We start from the raw sequence: 15,357 nt of genomic DNA, 5'->3' as shown, positions 1-15,357 counted from the left end.
TGAATTATTTGTGTCTAGATAATAATGTTATATTATGTAGTATTATGTTACAACACAGTCGATTGTGTGTAATATAACATGCCCCCTTTCTCTCTCTCTTTCCCTGTGTCTCTCTCCCTCCCTCTCTCTCTTTCCCCGTATCTCTCTCCCTCCCGACTCTATCTCTCTCTTTCCCTGTGTCTCTCTCCCTCCCCACTCTCCCTCCCTCTCTCTCTCCCTCCCGACTCTATCTCTCTCTTTCCCTGTGTCTCTCTCCCTCCCCACTCTCCCTTTCTCTCTCTCTTTCCCCGTGTCTCTCTCCCTGTCTCTCTCTCTCTTTCTTTCTCTCTCCCTCCCGACTCTATCTCTCTCTTTCCCTGTGTCTCTCTCCCTCCCCACTCTCTCTCTCTCTTTCACTGTGTCTCTCTCCCTCCCCACTCTCTCTCTCTTTTTCCCCGTGTCTCTCTCCCTCCCCACTCTCTCTCTCTCTTTCCCCGTATCTCTCTCCCTCCCCACTCTCTCTCTCTCTTTCCCTGTATCTCTCTCCCTTCCCACTCTCTCTCTTTCCCTGTATCTCTCTCCCTCCCCACTCTCTCTCTCTTTCCCCGTATCTCTCTCCCTCCCCACTCTCTCTCTCTTTCCCTGTATCTCTCTCCCTTCCCACTCTCTCTCTTTCCCTGTATCTCTCTCCCCTCCCCACTCTCTCTCTCCCCCCTCTCTCTCTTTCTATCTCTCCCTCCCCCCCCTCTCTCTCTCTCTCTTTCCCTGTGTCTCTCCTCCCCCCCCCCCTCTCTCTCTCTCTCTCTCTCTCTCTCTCTCTCTCTCTCTCGGCAGCCAGGTCTGTCTGTGTCTGCCCTTCTCTATCGCCAAACCATGGTCACCCTCTCTCTCTCTCTCTCTCTCTCTCTCTCTCTCTCTCTCTCTCTCCTCTCTCTCTCACTCTCTCTCTCTCTCTCTCTCTCTCTTCTCTCTCTCTCTCTCTCTCTCTCTCTCTCTCTCTCCCTCCCTCTCCTCTCTGGGCAGCCAGGTCTGTCTGTGTCTGCCCTTCTCTATCACCAAACCATGGTCACCTTCTCTCGATTTCAACAGCGCGCGTCTTAAAAAGGTGTTGCCGAATTTCTATCAGCATGTGACCTGTCCCACCAGAGGCGAGAACATATTAGACCATTGCTACTCGCAATTTAAGAATGGGTACAAGTCACAGGCTCTTAGTCCATTTGGTAAGTCCGATCACGCCGCCATCTTTCTTTTGCCAAAATATAAACAGAGTCTTAAGCGAACGCCGGTAGTATCGCGAGAGGTTAAGCGTTGGACTCTGACGTCAGAGGAGACACTCCAGGCTGCACTTGAATGCACAGACTGGAATGTATTCCGTGATAACACAGCCAATATTAACGAATACACTGAAACGGTGCTTGACTTTGTCTGTACTCTGGTAGAAGAAACAACCTGGGTAGATAAACCCGTCCGTGAGGCTCTGAAAGTGCGCACCTCAGCCTACAACACCGGCTTGTGACAGGCAACATGGATGAACACAAGACGGCAAGATACAACGTCAGGAGAGCAGTAATAGAGGCAAAACGGCGTTACAGGGATAAAGTTGAACTTCAGTTTGAACAGGCTGACTCTAGAGGCATGTGGCAGGGCCTCAGAACAATGACAGACTACAAAGGCACCTCCCTCAAACTGAACAGTGACATCTCCTTAGCAAATGATCTCAATACCTTCTATGCAAGGTTTGAGGCTGTGAATAACAACACCAGCCTACAAGCCACGGCAATGGGGGGGGGGGGGGGGGGGGGGGGGGTCTGCTGATGGAGACTCAGTGTTCAGGGTAACAGAACATGAGGTGAGACGGATCTTTAAAAAAGTGAATATCAGGAAGGCAGCAGGACCGGACGGCATCCCCGGCCGCGTCCTAAAAGTCTGCCGACCAACTGGCCCCGGTATTCACTGACATCTTTAACCTGTCCTTAGAACAGGCTGTCATCCCCACCTGTCTGAAGAAGTCCACCATCATCCCTGTACCCAAAAAATCTACGCCCGCTTGCCTCAATGACTACCGCCCTGTAGCCCTCACCTCCATAGCCATGAAGTGCTTTGAGAAGCTAGTGAAGGGCTACATCTGTTCCTCCCTCCCCATCAACCTGGACCCCCTGCAATTTGCATATCGCCCCAACAGGTCCACGGAGGACGCCATAGCCCATGTGCTGCACACAGCAGCATCACACCTGGACAAGAGGCAGGGGAACTATGTGAGAATGCTGTTCATCGACTACAGCTCAGCATTCAATACCATAGTCCCCCTCCAAACTCATAGCCAAGCTCAGGGACCTGGGCTTGAACTATGACCTCTGCCAGTGGGTCTTGGACTTCCTGACGGGCAGACCCCAGGTGGTAAGAGCAGGCAACTGCACCTCCTCATCCATCACGCTCAACATAGGGGCCCCCCAGGGCTGTGTTCTGAGCCCCCTCCTCTACTACCTGTACACACATGACTGCGTGGCACAGCGGAACAACAACACAATCATCAAATTTGCTGATGACACAGTAGTGGTGGGCCTGATCTCTGCCAACAACGAGAGGGCCTACCTGGAAGAGGTAGAGAATCTGTCACAGTGGTGTCAGGAGAACTGCCTATCCCTGAACGTCAGCAAAACAAAAGAGATGATTGTGGACTTCAGGAGGTCGGGGGTCAAGGACTACAGCCCCCTCAGCATCGACGGGGCACCGGTTGAGAGAGTGAACAGTTTCAAGTACCTCGGAGCCCACATATCCGAGGACTTGACATGGACCACACACATTGACAGTGTTGTGAAGAAGGCACGACAACGCCTCTACTTCCTCAGGCGCCTAAGGAAGTTCCAAGTCAGTCAGAAGATCCTTAAGAACTTCTACTCATGTACAATAGAGAGCATCCTGACTGGCAACATCACCTCCTGGTTTGGGAATAGCACTGCACAAGACCATGGCAGACTACAAAGAGTGACACGTTCAGCCGAACGCACAATTGTAGGGGGGCTTCCCACCCTCCAGAACATTTACAATAAGCGGTGCAGGGGTAAGGCTAAGAGAATCATCAAGGACTCCAGCCACCCGAACAACTGCCTCTTTGAACTGCTGCGGTCAGGCAAGCGATACCGGAGTCTTAAGGCGAGCACAGAAAGACTCAGAAGAAGCTTCTATCCCCAGGCCATCAGGCTGCTCAACAAACAATAAACACTATGCAACAACCATCAAATGCACACAGCACACACACCCACACGCACACACTCACTTTAAACAAACAACACACTGCAGCACCCACTCTCCACACTTTAGATCACCTAAACACACTTCATATTTATTGGTAAAGGATTTGCACTACAACTCGTACACCTTACTGTAAATTGTACCTAAATTGTACCTCATCCCATTTCTGCTTTGCACTATATATATATAGTATTGTATATTAGTACATTGCATAGTATATTGTATATTGTATGGTAACTCAGTTACTTCTATTCTGCATCGAACATTGTACATATGTCTATACTGAACACTGTGACCTCTATTTTTACTTCTATTTTACATGCTATACTATTTTATTTCATACTTATCTTGTCTAGCACAGTCTCTGGAGCGTAACAGTAAGAAGCATTTTGTATAAAAGTATTCTGTACTTCTGTATGACAACTATTAAAGAAACTCTCTCTCTCTCTCTCTCTCTCTCTCTCTCTCTCTGTCTCTCTCTCTCTCTCTCTCTCTCTCTCTCTCTCTCTCTCTCTCTCTCTCTCTCTCTCTCTCTCTCTCTCTCCCTCTCCCTCTCCGCTCTGGGCAGCCAGGTCTGTCTGTGTCTGCCCTTCTCTATTGCCAAACCATGGGTTCCATCCTAGAGGCTAATCTTTCCTGTGACAAAATGGCATCCAATGTAATAAAAAAAAGTCAACCAACGAACTCGATTCTTGTACCGGATCTCCTCTTTGGTAAACAAGAATACCCTGAAGACTCTGGCAGGAGCACTCATAGCACCTCAAAGGCACTAAAAAACAAATTACAAACATCTCAAAACAAACTAGTCAGACTACTGCTTGACCTGACTCCTAGAACCCACCTCACCCCTGCCCACTTTTCCAACTTAGGATGGCTTAGAGTAGACGACAGAGTACAGCAACTTGCAATGGGCCTGGTCTACAAGATACACTACATGACCAAGGTACCCATGTACATGTCAAAATACTTCCCAAAGGTCAGTGAATACCACGATCACAACACCAGAGGGATTGATTGATTGATTGAAAAGTTTATTAACAGATTGCAGAATGGGTACAGTACAGTACAGCTCAATACATACAATTGTTAAGGGGATGCAGACCAGAGAAAGACTTTCGTCTTGTTTACATCAGGGTCCCCCATTTTCAATTCATCATATGACACACGACATACAGATAGACAGTACTGCTACATCTATACATTTATGACATACCAGATTTGCAAATACAGTACTGTTTGTGATACTAAAAAAAATCCAGAAAAAGAGTGTATATACATGGCTAAGTGAGGAACCACAATGTCCCTTTGCTTCAGTCCCATCTCCCTTTAACCTCCTCTGAGCGGGCGGAGGGAGGAGGGTTTCACAGAGGTTTCGCTTCAGATCGGGGGGGGGGCCGTCGGGCCTGGGCTCTGAGCATCACCATACTGACGTCTGGGAAAACAAAACCTTTTGATTGACAGCCAGTGGCCGTAGCTATAGCAATTGTTCCAAATTGTCATCATCGTTCAAATATTACAAAAACGAACTCAAGCTGCCCTCCTAAACCCTAGATTGCGATTCTCACGGCACACACTGCTGTGTAACCCTTGGTGTTTCAGGCATCATCAAGGGTTGGGTGTATTGTGATACGTGGGGGTAGTGTTATTAAAGTGCCACGATGCAGCCCTCGCTGCCAAACGACATGGAGGAGAGTTGAGGTGCAGATGTCTGGAGTCCAAGTCCACAGCGGCTCCTTCAAGCCGGAGCGCCGCGCTTAGAGAGTTCAAGTTTCAAGTTTCTTTAATAGTCGTCATACAGAAGTACAGACTACTTTTATACAAAATGCTTCTTTCTGTCACGCTCCAGAGACTGTGCTGGGCAAAAGATAAGTATGAAATAAAATAAGTATAGCAAGTAAAAGTAAAAAATAGAAGTCACGTACGTAGACACAAGTGTTCAGTATGTACATATGTACAATGTTCAATGCAGAGTAGAAGTAACTGAGTTACCATACAATATACTATGCAATATACTAATATACAATATACTATATAGTGCAAAGCAGACATGGGATGAGGTACAATTTAGGTACAATTTACAGTAAAGTGTCCTGAGGTATGGTTTGTAGTGCAAATTATTTGCCAATAAGTATAAAGTGTGTTTAGGTGTTCTAAAGTGTGTAGAGTGGGTGCTGCAGTGTGTTGTTTATTTAAAGTGAGTGTGTGCGTGTGGATGTGTGTGCTGTGAGTTTACCAACAGGAGTACCAACAGGAAGTCACTCGCTGTAGAAGAGTCTGAGGCTGAAGGTCACGTCTATTTTAGGTCTAAGCACCTCTTGGGCTTTTTGTGAAGCCAACAGTCACCAACCTAGGGGTGAAATTCGATTGTGACCTAAAGCTGGACAAGCAGATCAATACTGTGGTGGGAAGGAGCTTTTTCCAGCTTAGGAGGCTGTCCAAGGTCAAACCTTTTTTATCCTGTTCCGTTTTTAAAACGGTTATCCATGCTTTTATGACCTCTCGCCTTGATTACTGTAATGCCCTGTACGTGGGCGTCAGTCAGGCCTCCCTCTCTCGTTTGCAGTTGGTGCAAAACGCCGCTGCCCGTCTGCTGACGGGAACGCGAAAGAGGGAGCACATTTCCCCTGTGCTGGCTTCCCTCCACTGGCTTCCTGTGCGTTTTAGGATTGATTTTAAGGTTTTACTGTTTGTTTTTAAATGTTTGAACGGCTTGGCACCGGGTTACCTCTCAGACCTGCTGGAACCCTATGTTCCTCTAAGGTCCCTCAGGTCCTCTGACCAGCTCCTCTTGGCCGTTCCAGACTCCAGGCTGAAGCTTAGGGGGGACCGTGCTTTAGCAGTGGCAGCCCCAAAGCTCTGGAATGAGCTGCCACTGCATGTTAGGCAGGCCCCCACTCTGCAGGTGTTTAAATCACGCCTCAAAACACACTTATTTGCTCTGGCTTTTGTTTTTTAAACCGTTTTTGAGAGATTGGCCTTTTTATGTGACACATTGTACTGTTTTATTATGTGTTTTTATTACATTTTTATGTTTTATGTTTTATCCTATGTTTGTGGACTTGTACAGCACTTTAAATATGCTATATAAATAAAGTGGATTGGATTGGATTGAATAACATTTTCATTCAATCAATCAATCTGCGCGGTGATTGATTGAATGAACATTTTATTTTGAGTAAATTGTAATGAACCAAATGAGAATATCAATACATTTTGTTTTTATCTTTGACTGTGAATAACACTATGCTCAAATTGACCAGACCTGAAAAATCTAAGCAAATTAATAGATGGAAGATGATTAAACAGAAGGTTTTGTAGATACAGTACTGAATTCTGCCATCCGGACACATGCCATTTGAAATATGATTATAGAATATAGAATATGAGGCATAAAATGGTAATGCGATTAAAATGCGATTAATTAGATTAATTAATTACAAATCCTGTAATTAATTAGATAAATTTTTTTAATCGCCTGACAGCACTAGTTAAAATATGAGCTCTACACTCCGACACCTATCACTGATATAGAGTGTCTGGTCAGTAACATGGGTCTCCCAGTCCCTCCGCTCTGCAGTAAACAGTCATCACTGATACAGAGTGTCTGGTCAGTAACATGGGTCTCTCAGTCCCTCCGCTCTGCAGTAAACAGTCATCACTGATATATAGTGTCTGGTCAGTAACATGGGTCTCTCAGTCCCTCCACTCTGCAGTAAACAGCCATCACTGATATAGAGTGTCTGGTCAGTAACATGGGTCTCTCAGTCCCTCCACTCTGCAGTAAACAGCCATCACTGATATAGAGTGTCTGGTCAGTAACATGGGTCTCTCAGTCCCTCCGCTCTGCAGTAAACAGCCATCACTGATACAGAGTGTCTGGTCAGTAACATGGGTCTCCCAGTCCCTCCACTCTGCAGTAAACAGTCATCACTGATATAGAGTGTCTGGTCAGTAACATGGGTCTCTCAGTCCCTCCACTCTGCAGTAAACAGCCATCACTGATATAGTGTCTGGTCAGTAACATGGGTCTCTCAGTCCCTCCACTCTGCAGTAAACAGCCATCACTGATATAGAGTGTCTGGTCAGTAACATGGGTCTCCCAGTCCCTCCACTCTGCAGTAAACAGTCATCACTGATATAGAGTGTCTGGTCAGTAACATGGGTCTCCCAGTCCCTCCTGCTCTGCACTAAACAGTCATCACTGATATAGAGTGTCTGGTCAGTAACATGGGTATCCCAGTCCCTCCACTCTGCAGTAAACAGTCATCACTGATATAGAGTGTCTGGTCAGTAACATGGGTCTCTCAGTCCCTCCACTCTGCAGTAAACAGCCATCACTGATATAGAGTGTCTGGTCAGTAACATGGGTCTCCCAGTCCCTCCACTCTGCAGTAAACAGTCATCACTGATATAGTGTCTGGTCAGTAACATGGGTCTCTCAGTCCCTCCACTCTGCAGTAAACAGTCATCACTGATATAGAGTGTCTGGTCAGTAACATGGGTCTCTCAGTCCCTCCACTCTGCAGTAAACAGTCATCACTGATATAGAGTGTCTGGTCAGTAACATGGGTCTCTCAGTCCCTCCACTCTGCAGTAAACAGTCATCACTGATATAGTGTCTGGTCAGTAACATGGGTCTCTCAGTCCCTCCACTCTGCAGTAAACAGCCATCACTGATATAGAGTGTCTGGTCAGTAACATGGGTCTCCCAGTCCCTCCACTCTGCAGTAAACAGTCATCACTGATACAGAGTGTCTGGTCAGTAACATGGGTCTCTCAGTCCCTCCACTCTGCAGTAAACAGCCATCACTGATATATAGTGTCTGGTCAGTAACATGGGTCTCCCAGTCCCTCCTGCTCTGCAGTAAACAGTCATCACTGATATAGAGTGTCTGGTCAGTAACATGGGTCTCTCAGTCCCTCCACTCTGCAGTAAACAGTCATCACTGATATAGTGTCTGGTCAGTAACATGGGTCTCCCAGTCCCTCCACTCTGCAGTAAACAGTCATCACTGATATAGAGTGTCTGGTCAGTAACATGTGTCTCCCAGTCCCTCCACTCTGCAGTAAACAGTCATCACTGATATAGAGTGTCTGGTCAGTAACATGGGTCTCTCAGTCCCTCCACTCTGCAGTAAACAGCCATCACTGATATAGAGTGTCTGGTCAGTAACATGGGTCTCCCAGTCCCTCCACTCTGCAGTAAACAGTCATCACTGATACAGAGTGTCTGGTCAGTAACATGGGTCTCCCAGTCCCTCCACTCTGCAGTAAACAGCCATCACTGATATAGAGTGTCTGGTCAGTAACATGGGTCTCTCAGTCCCTCCACTCTGCAGTAAACAGTCATCACTGATATAGAGTGTCTGGTCAGTAACATGGGTCTCCCAGTCTCTCCACTCTGCAGTAAACAGTCATCACTGATATAGAGTGTCTGGTCAGTAACATGGGTCTCTCAGTCCCTCCACTCTGCAGTAAACAGTCATCACTGATATAGAGTGTCTGGTCAGTAACATGGGTCTCTCAGTCCCTCCACTCTGCAGTAAACAGCCATCACTGATATAGAGTGTCTGGTCAGTAACATGGGTCTCTCAGTCCCTCCACTCTGCAGTAAACAGTCATCACTGATACAGAGTGTCTGGTCAGTAACATGGGTCTCTCAGTCCCTCCACTCTGCAGTAAACAGCCATCACTGATATAGAGTGTCTGGTCAGTAACATGGGTCTCTCAGTCCCTCCACTCTGCAGTAAACAGTCATCACTTCACTGATATAGTGTGTCTGATCAGTAACATGGGTCTCCCAGTCCCTCCACTCTGCAGTAAACAGCCATCACTGATATAGAGTGTCTGGTCAGTAACATGGGTCTCCCAGTCCCTCCTGCTCTGCAGTAAACAGTCATCACTGATACAGAGTGTCTGGTCAGTAACATGGGTCTCCCAGTCCCTCCACTCTGCAGTAAACAGTCATCACTGATATAGAGTGTCTGGTCAGTAACATGGGTCTCCCAGTCCCTCCACTCTGCAGTAAACAGCCATCACTGATATAGAGTGTCTGGTCAGTAACATGGGTCTCCCAGTCCCTCCACTCTGCAGTAAACAGTCATCACTGATATAGAGTGTCTGGTCAGTAACATGGGTCTCCCAGTCCCTCCACTCTGCAGCAACAGTCATCACTGATATAGTGTCTGGTCAGTAACATGGGTCTCTCAGTCCCTCCACTCTGCAGTAAACAGCCATCACTGATATATAGTGTCTGGTCAGTAACATGGGTCTCTCAGTCCCTCCACTCTGCAGTAAACAGGCATCACTGATATAGAGTGTCTGGTCAGTAACATGGGTCTCTCAGTCCCTCCACTCTGCAGTAAACAGGCATCACTGATATAGAGTGTCTGGTCAGTAACATGGGTCTCCCAGTCCCTCCTCTCTGCAGTAAACAGCCATCACTGATACAGAGTGTCTGGTCAGTAACATGGGTCTCTCAGTCCCTCCACTCTGCAGTAAACAGTCATCACTGATATAGAGTGTCTGGTCAGTAACATGGGTCTCCCAGTCCCTCCACTCTGCAGTAAACAGGCATCACTGATATAGAGTGTCTGGTCAGTAACATGGGTCTCCCAGTCCCTCCACTCTGCAGTAAACAGGCATCACTGATATAGAGTGTCTGGTCAGTAACATGGGTCTCCCAGTCCCTCCACTCTGCAGTAAACAGGCATCACTGATATAGAGTGTCTGGTCAGTAACATGGGTCTCCCAGTCCCTCCACTCTGCAGTAAACAGTCATCACTGATATAGAGTGTCTGGTCAGTAACATGGGTCTCCCAGTCCCTCCACTCTGCAGTAAACAGGCATCACTGATATAGAGTGTCTGGTCAGTAACATGGGTCTCCCAGTCCCTCCACTCTGCAGTAAACACTAAATACATTTCCTGGTATCCCGTTCCCATGAATTTGATCCAATCAGGAGAGAGAGACCTCCACACTGCAAAACATGGTCTGACAAAAAAAAAGAAAAAAAATAGTTTAAAGCAAATGTGTGCTTGTGAAACAATCCACCAGTGCAGTAATGTATGTTGTGTTTACTGCAGAGCGGGTGGGACTGTCAGACCCATGTTACCGACCAGACACACTATATATCAGTGACGGCTGACGGAATATAGAGCTGTTTAACACGTCTTTTTAACAACAAAATTCCACTTACAGCTCCTTTTAATACACTTCTGCTTCCCCTTTTCTATTGGGTCACATGTCTCTTTCAGTGTGATGTCAGAACACTGATTACTTACCATCAATAAAGCATCTGGAACCTGTTTATGAACTTATAATAATATTATTATTTTTATTTTTTATTTAAGGAGGGTGGCGTCTCTGGATTCTACAGGGGACTGACCCCAACTCTCATTGGCATGGCCCCCTATGCAGGTGAGCAAGGCAGCATCTCTTATTATATATATTGAAATGCTTTATTCGGAATAACCCCTTGAGATGTAGCATCTCGTTTTCCAGGGGCTCCTGACACAATACAATGTATGTACATTTACCAAAAAATAAATAAACACAAACAACATTGGACATCGAAACAGAGTCCACAACAAGAAAATCAACTGAGAAACGACGTTACAAAATAAGTAAACCGACACACGAGATCACAAGATAAACGGGACAAACAAAACACAAATCAAGCGAGGACAGGAATGGATCGTTACTTCGTAAGAGCTGAGTAATGAAAGTCATGATAGTATGCAGTATATAAATGATGAACTAAAAACGTGTACATGTACTTTGAAAGTAAGAAGACAGTGCATTTTTAGTAAGAAAGACAGACAGTGTTGTATATTTCCAGAGCTTTATTCCTTGTTGCACCATACACCATACTGAGACACAACATACAGCATGACAGGAAGTACTAAATATCTGTCTACAAGCAGAGGGTGGTATTGACTGATAGTGCCATCTAGTGGTAAGGTAAAAGTACTGTATTACAACACTCCCACTTACTTTTACAATGGCATTCAAGTCCCTTTAAATAATATTACAACACTCCCACTCAATTTTACAATGGCATTAAGTGCCTTTAAATAATATTACAGAGCCATGCTCTCATTCATAAAAAAGAAACATCAAGAAAAAAATATCTTTAAACAACAACAACAAAAAATACTTTCTCTTTTTACAATGCTTTTACTGGAACTCTTTTTCACATTTTTCAGACTTGCTTTGACCAGGCAGCGTTCGGCGTTCACCTGTCAAGCACAAATAACCACTCTATTTAAATAGGAAAAAGTCCAATCTCTCCCCTAAGGTACTCAAACTTCTGTTTAGTCAGTGGCTTGGTAAAGATGTCTGCTTTCATGTCATTTGTTGGACAATATTGCAGTTCTATTTGCCCATTCTGCACACATTCACGGATGTAGTGGTAGCGAATGTCTATGTGTTTTGTCCTGGAGTGGTTCACGGGATTCTTCGCGATTGCGATGGCTCCTTGGTTGTCTTCCAGGATCACTGTGGACGTAGCCTCCACTCCGAGATCGCTCAGTAGTCGTCTCAGCCAGACACCTTCTTGAGCAGCTTGACTGAGTGCGATGTACTCAGCTTCTGCTGTTGAAAGTGCAACTGTTGCCTGTTTCTTGCTAAGCCAGCTCACAGCTCCTCCACACAGTAGAAAGATGTTGCCTGTTGTTGAGCGGCGGTCATCCTGATCACCAGCCCAGTCAGCATCTGAGAATCCAATCAAAGCTCCAGAGTCTGACTGCTCATACTTGAGAGCAAGGTTCACTGTCCCTTTCAAGTATCGAAGTATCCTCTTCACAGCAGTCGGATGTGAAGCATCTGGATTTGCATTGAACTTTGACACAGCACTCACTGCCTGAGCTATGTCTGGTCGTGTGGCCATTGCAGCATACAGCAGACTTCCTACCATTGACTGATAGGTATGTTGGTGCACTGGCTTACTGACACCATCACTTTTCCTCAATTTGACATTGCCATCAGCAGGAGTTGCTACAGGATTTGCATCATCCATTCCATATTTCTGAAGAATGGTTTCAATGTACTGCTTTTGATGAAGAAATACACTGTTCTTATTTCGGATCACTGAGACGCCCAGGATATAGGAGAGCTCACCCATGTCTTTCATCTTGTAGCGCTCCTTGAGAGCCATTTTCAGCTCGTTCATGCTCTCAGTCGACTCCGTTATCAGAATGAGATCATCAACATAAACTGCGAGTATTTCAAGCTGTTGTCTTGATCTCACAAACACACAGGGGTCTGATGTGCTCTGTTTGAATCCAATTTCCATCATGAACTGTGTGAAAGCCTTGCTCCAGCAGCGGGGAGACTGCTTCAGTCCATAGATCGATTTATTCAGTTTGCATACCAGGTGTTTTTCCCCTGGTTTGATGTAGCCCTCTGGTTGCTCCATGTAGATTTCCTCTTCCAGGTGTCCATTAAGGAATGCAGTTACGACGTCCATCTGGTGCACCTGTAGATTGTTTTGAATAGCAAAGGACAGTAATGTACGAATAGAGCTGAATCGTACCACAGGTGAAAACGTTTCATCATAGTCAGCACCATACAACTGTGAGTAGCCCTTGGCGACAAGTCTGCATTTGTATCTCTCCACTCGTCCATCACTGTGATGCTTGACTTTGAACACCCATCTTGATCCTACTGTCTTCCTTTCTCTTGGTAAATCCACTAAGTCCCATGTCTCATTTTCCAGCAGCGACTCATATTCCAAATCAGCCGCCTCCTGCCATTCCTTTGCATTAGGACTCACCATTGCTTCTTTCAGTGTGATTGGCTCTGTCACACGACACATATTGGCATGATGATCAACAGTCACTGTATCAGCAAAGTCATCATATCCATATCTCCTTGGAGCATTTCTGATTCTGCCGCTTGTTCTGACAGTGCTATCGACCTCATCATCTTGTGTTTCACACTCTGTTTTAATGATTATTTCGTTCTTCACTTCACGTGTTTCACTCTCACCTGTTTTAATCGTCATCTCGCCCTTTACCTCCTGTTTACAGTTGAAGTTTGATTCATCAAAGATGACATCTCGACAGATTAGAATTCTCCTTTTCTCTTCATCATACAGGCGATAACCCTTGGCATTGTTTGCATATCCCACAAAACGAAGCTTCACAGCCTTTTTGTCCAGTTTCCTTCTCTCTGAATCTGGGATATGTGCATAAGCAACACAGCCAAACACCTTCATGTGACTCATGTCAGGTTTCTTTCCATACCATCTCTCATAGGGAGTCTCTTGCTTCAGGACAGATGTGGGCAGCCTGTTCTGTATGTAAGCTGCGGTGGCTACAGCCTCTGCCCAGTGCATCTTCGGCAACTTAGCATGTGACAGCATGCTTCTAGCTGCTTCAACTAATGTCCTATTTTTTCTTTCTGCAACACCATTTTGCTGTGGTGAGTGAGGTACAGTCATTTCATGGTGGATGCCTTGAGCTTTCAAATATTCTTGAAACTCCTTTGATGTGTACTCACCACCATTGTCTGTTCTCAGCCTCATGACACTCTGCCCACACTCATTTGAGAATGTTTTCTCAAATTCCTTGAATTTGTGTAACACCTCATTCTTCTGTTTCAGAAAGTATACCTTGCAGCATCTAGAGTAATCATCAATGAAAGTCACAAAATATTTTGCTCCACTTACAGATTCAGTCTGCATGGGACCACAGACATCACTGTGAATCAGCTGCATCTTGCGTTTGGAACGGATTTCTCCAATCGACTTGTATGGCTTTTTAGCCAGCTTGCCTTCCACACATCCTTCACAGAAGAGAACCTCTTTCTCTGCAGAGAAGTCCACTCCATTCACCAGATACTTTAGTTCCTTCAGCTTGGTGGTGTGACCAAGGCGCTGGTGCCACAGGCTGGCTGCTACTGATGCACTATGACAGACAGATGAACTTCCTTCAACATCCAGCTGATAGAGCCCATCAGCTCTTTGTGTTCCCATTCCATGAAGAGTTCTATCTTTCCCACGTATGTAGCAGCGAGACTTCCTGAACTGCACTGTATTTCCTTTCTTGGTAGCAGCTCCCACTGAGAATAGATTCCCAGATAGCTTTGGAACATACAGCACGTCATACATTGTGACTTTTTTTACATCACTTGATTTAAAAGTCATTTTCATGTTGACATGTCCAAGTCCTAGGGCTTCAACCACCCTGCCGTCACCGAGTCTCACAGACTGTGCTTTTGAGAATTGCTGGTATTCTTGAAGAACCTTTTTATCACATGTCATGTGCTTTGATGCTCCAGAATCAATTAACCACTCAGCATGTTGTGGTCTGTCAGTCGGGGTTGCCTCTCTGGCGACAAAGGCACTTTCAGATGAATCTTCATCATCGTAATACATCATGTTTTTGGCCTTGTGGGTTTTCTTCTTAGTTTTGTATTTCAAGCTTGGACAGTCACGTTTAATATGTCCTTCTTTTCCGCACCCGTAGCACCTCCATGTGCTTGCTCTTTCTACTCCCATTGACTGACCACCACTGGAGTTATTCTGCACATTTCCTCGAAAACGTGAAGACATGGCTGATGCACCATCTGATGTAGCACTACTTGAGTTAACATTAGCATTCACTTGCTTTTGCTCTTCATTTGTTAATGATTGCTGAACAAACTGCAGTGTCAGACTGTCAATCTTTGTTTCTAGTGCAGTGACAATTGTAGCATAACATGGTGGCAAACTACCCAAAAGTGTTACAATTTGGTCTTCCTCTTCAATTACAGCTCCTATTGCTGATAGCTGGTCAGTCAGCTCCTTCATCCGTTTTAAATGTTCAGTTAAACCATCTCCTTCCTTCATTTCACATCGAAAATACTTTTTCTTCAGAAACAGTTTATTTGCCAAAGTATCTCTCTCAAAATGGCCTTTCAGCGTGGTCCACGCCTCTTTGGGAGTCTGGCAGCTTGTTATCAGGTACAACTGGGGTGTACTTACATTCAGCACTAACATAGAGAATGCCTTCTCTCTCCGTTTATCAAACTCAGCCCGTGCTTGAGCATTAGCATCTGCAGCTAATGTATCCGTCTCAATTAGCATACCCCATAGTCCTTTAGCTTTCAGCAAGTGCTCCATCTGAAACTTCCATGTTGCCTA

At 45.5% G+C, this 15,357-nt stretch overlaps 1 protein-coding gene across 1 annotated transcript in view; it reads left to right on the top strand.

Moving 5' to 3' along the window:
* Window positions 1-15,357, top strand: part of slc25a16 (solute carrier family 25 member 16) — a gene marked incomplete at both ends in the record, with an annotated part of 54,686 nt that overhangs the window by 21,603 nt on the left and 17,726 nt on the right. Inside the window, one exon of the mRNA XM_084339312.1 lies at window positions 10,583-10,649. Within this exon, the coding sequence (XP_084195438.1) occupies window positions 10,583-10,649 (67 nt within the window). The remainder of the gene's footprint in view (window positions 1-10,582; window positions 10,650-15,357) is intronic.

The sequence above is a fragment of the Notolepis coatsorum genome, assembly GCF_963971535.1.
Source record: "Notolepis coatsorum genome assembly, contig: SCAFFOLD_767, whole genome shotgun sequence".
Classification (NCBI taxonomy): Eukaryota; Metazoa; Chordata; class Actinopteri; order Aulopiformes; family Paralepididae; genus Notolepis; species Notolepis coatsorum.
The sequence above is the reverse complement of the archived record's forward strand: the minus strand, read 5'-3'. Positions and strand labels throughout refer to the sequence as shown.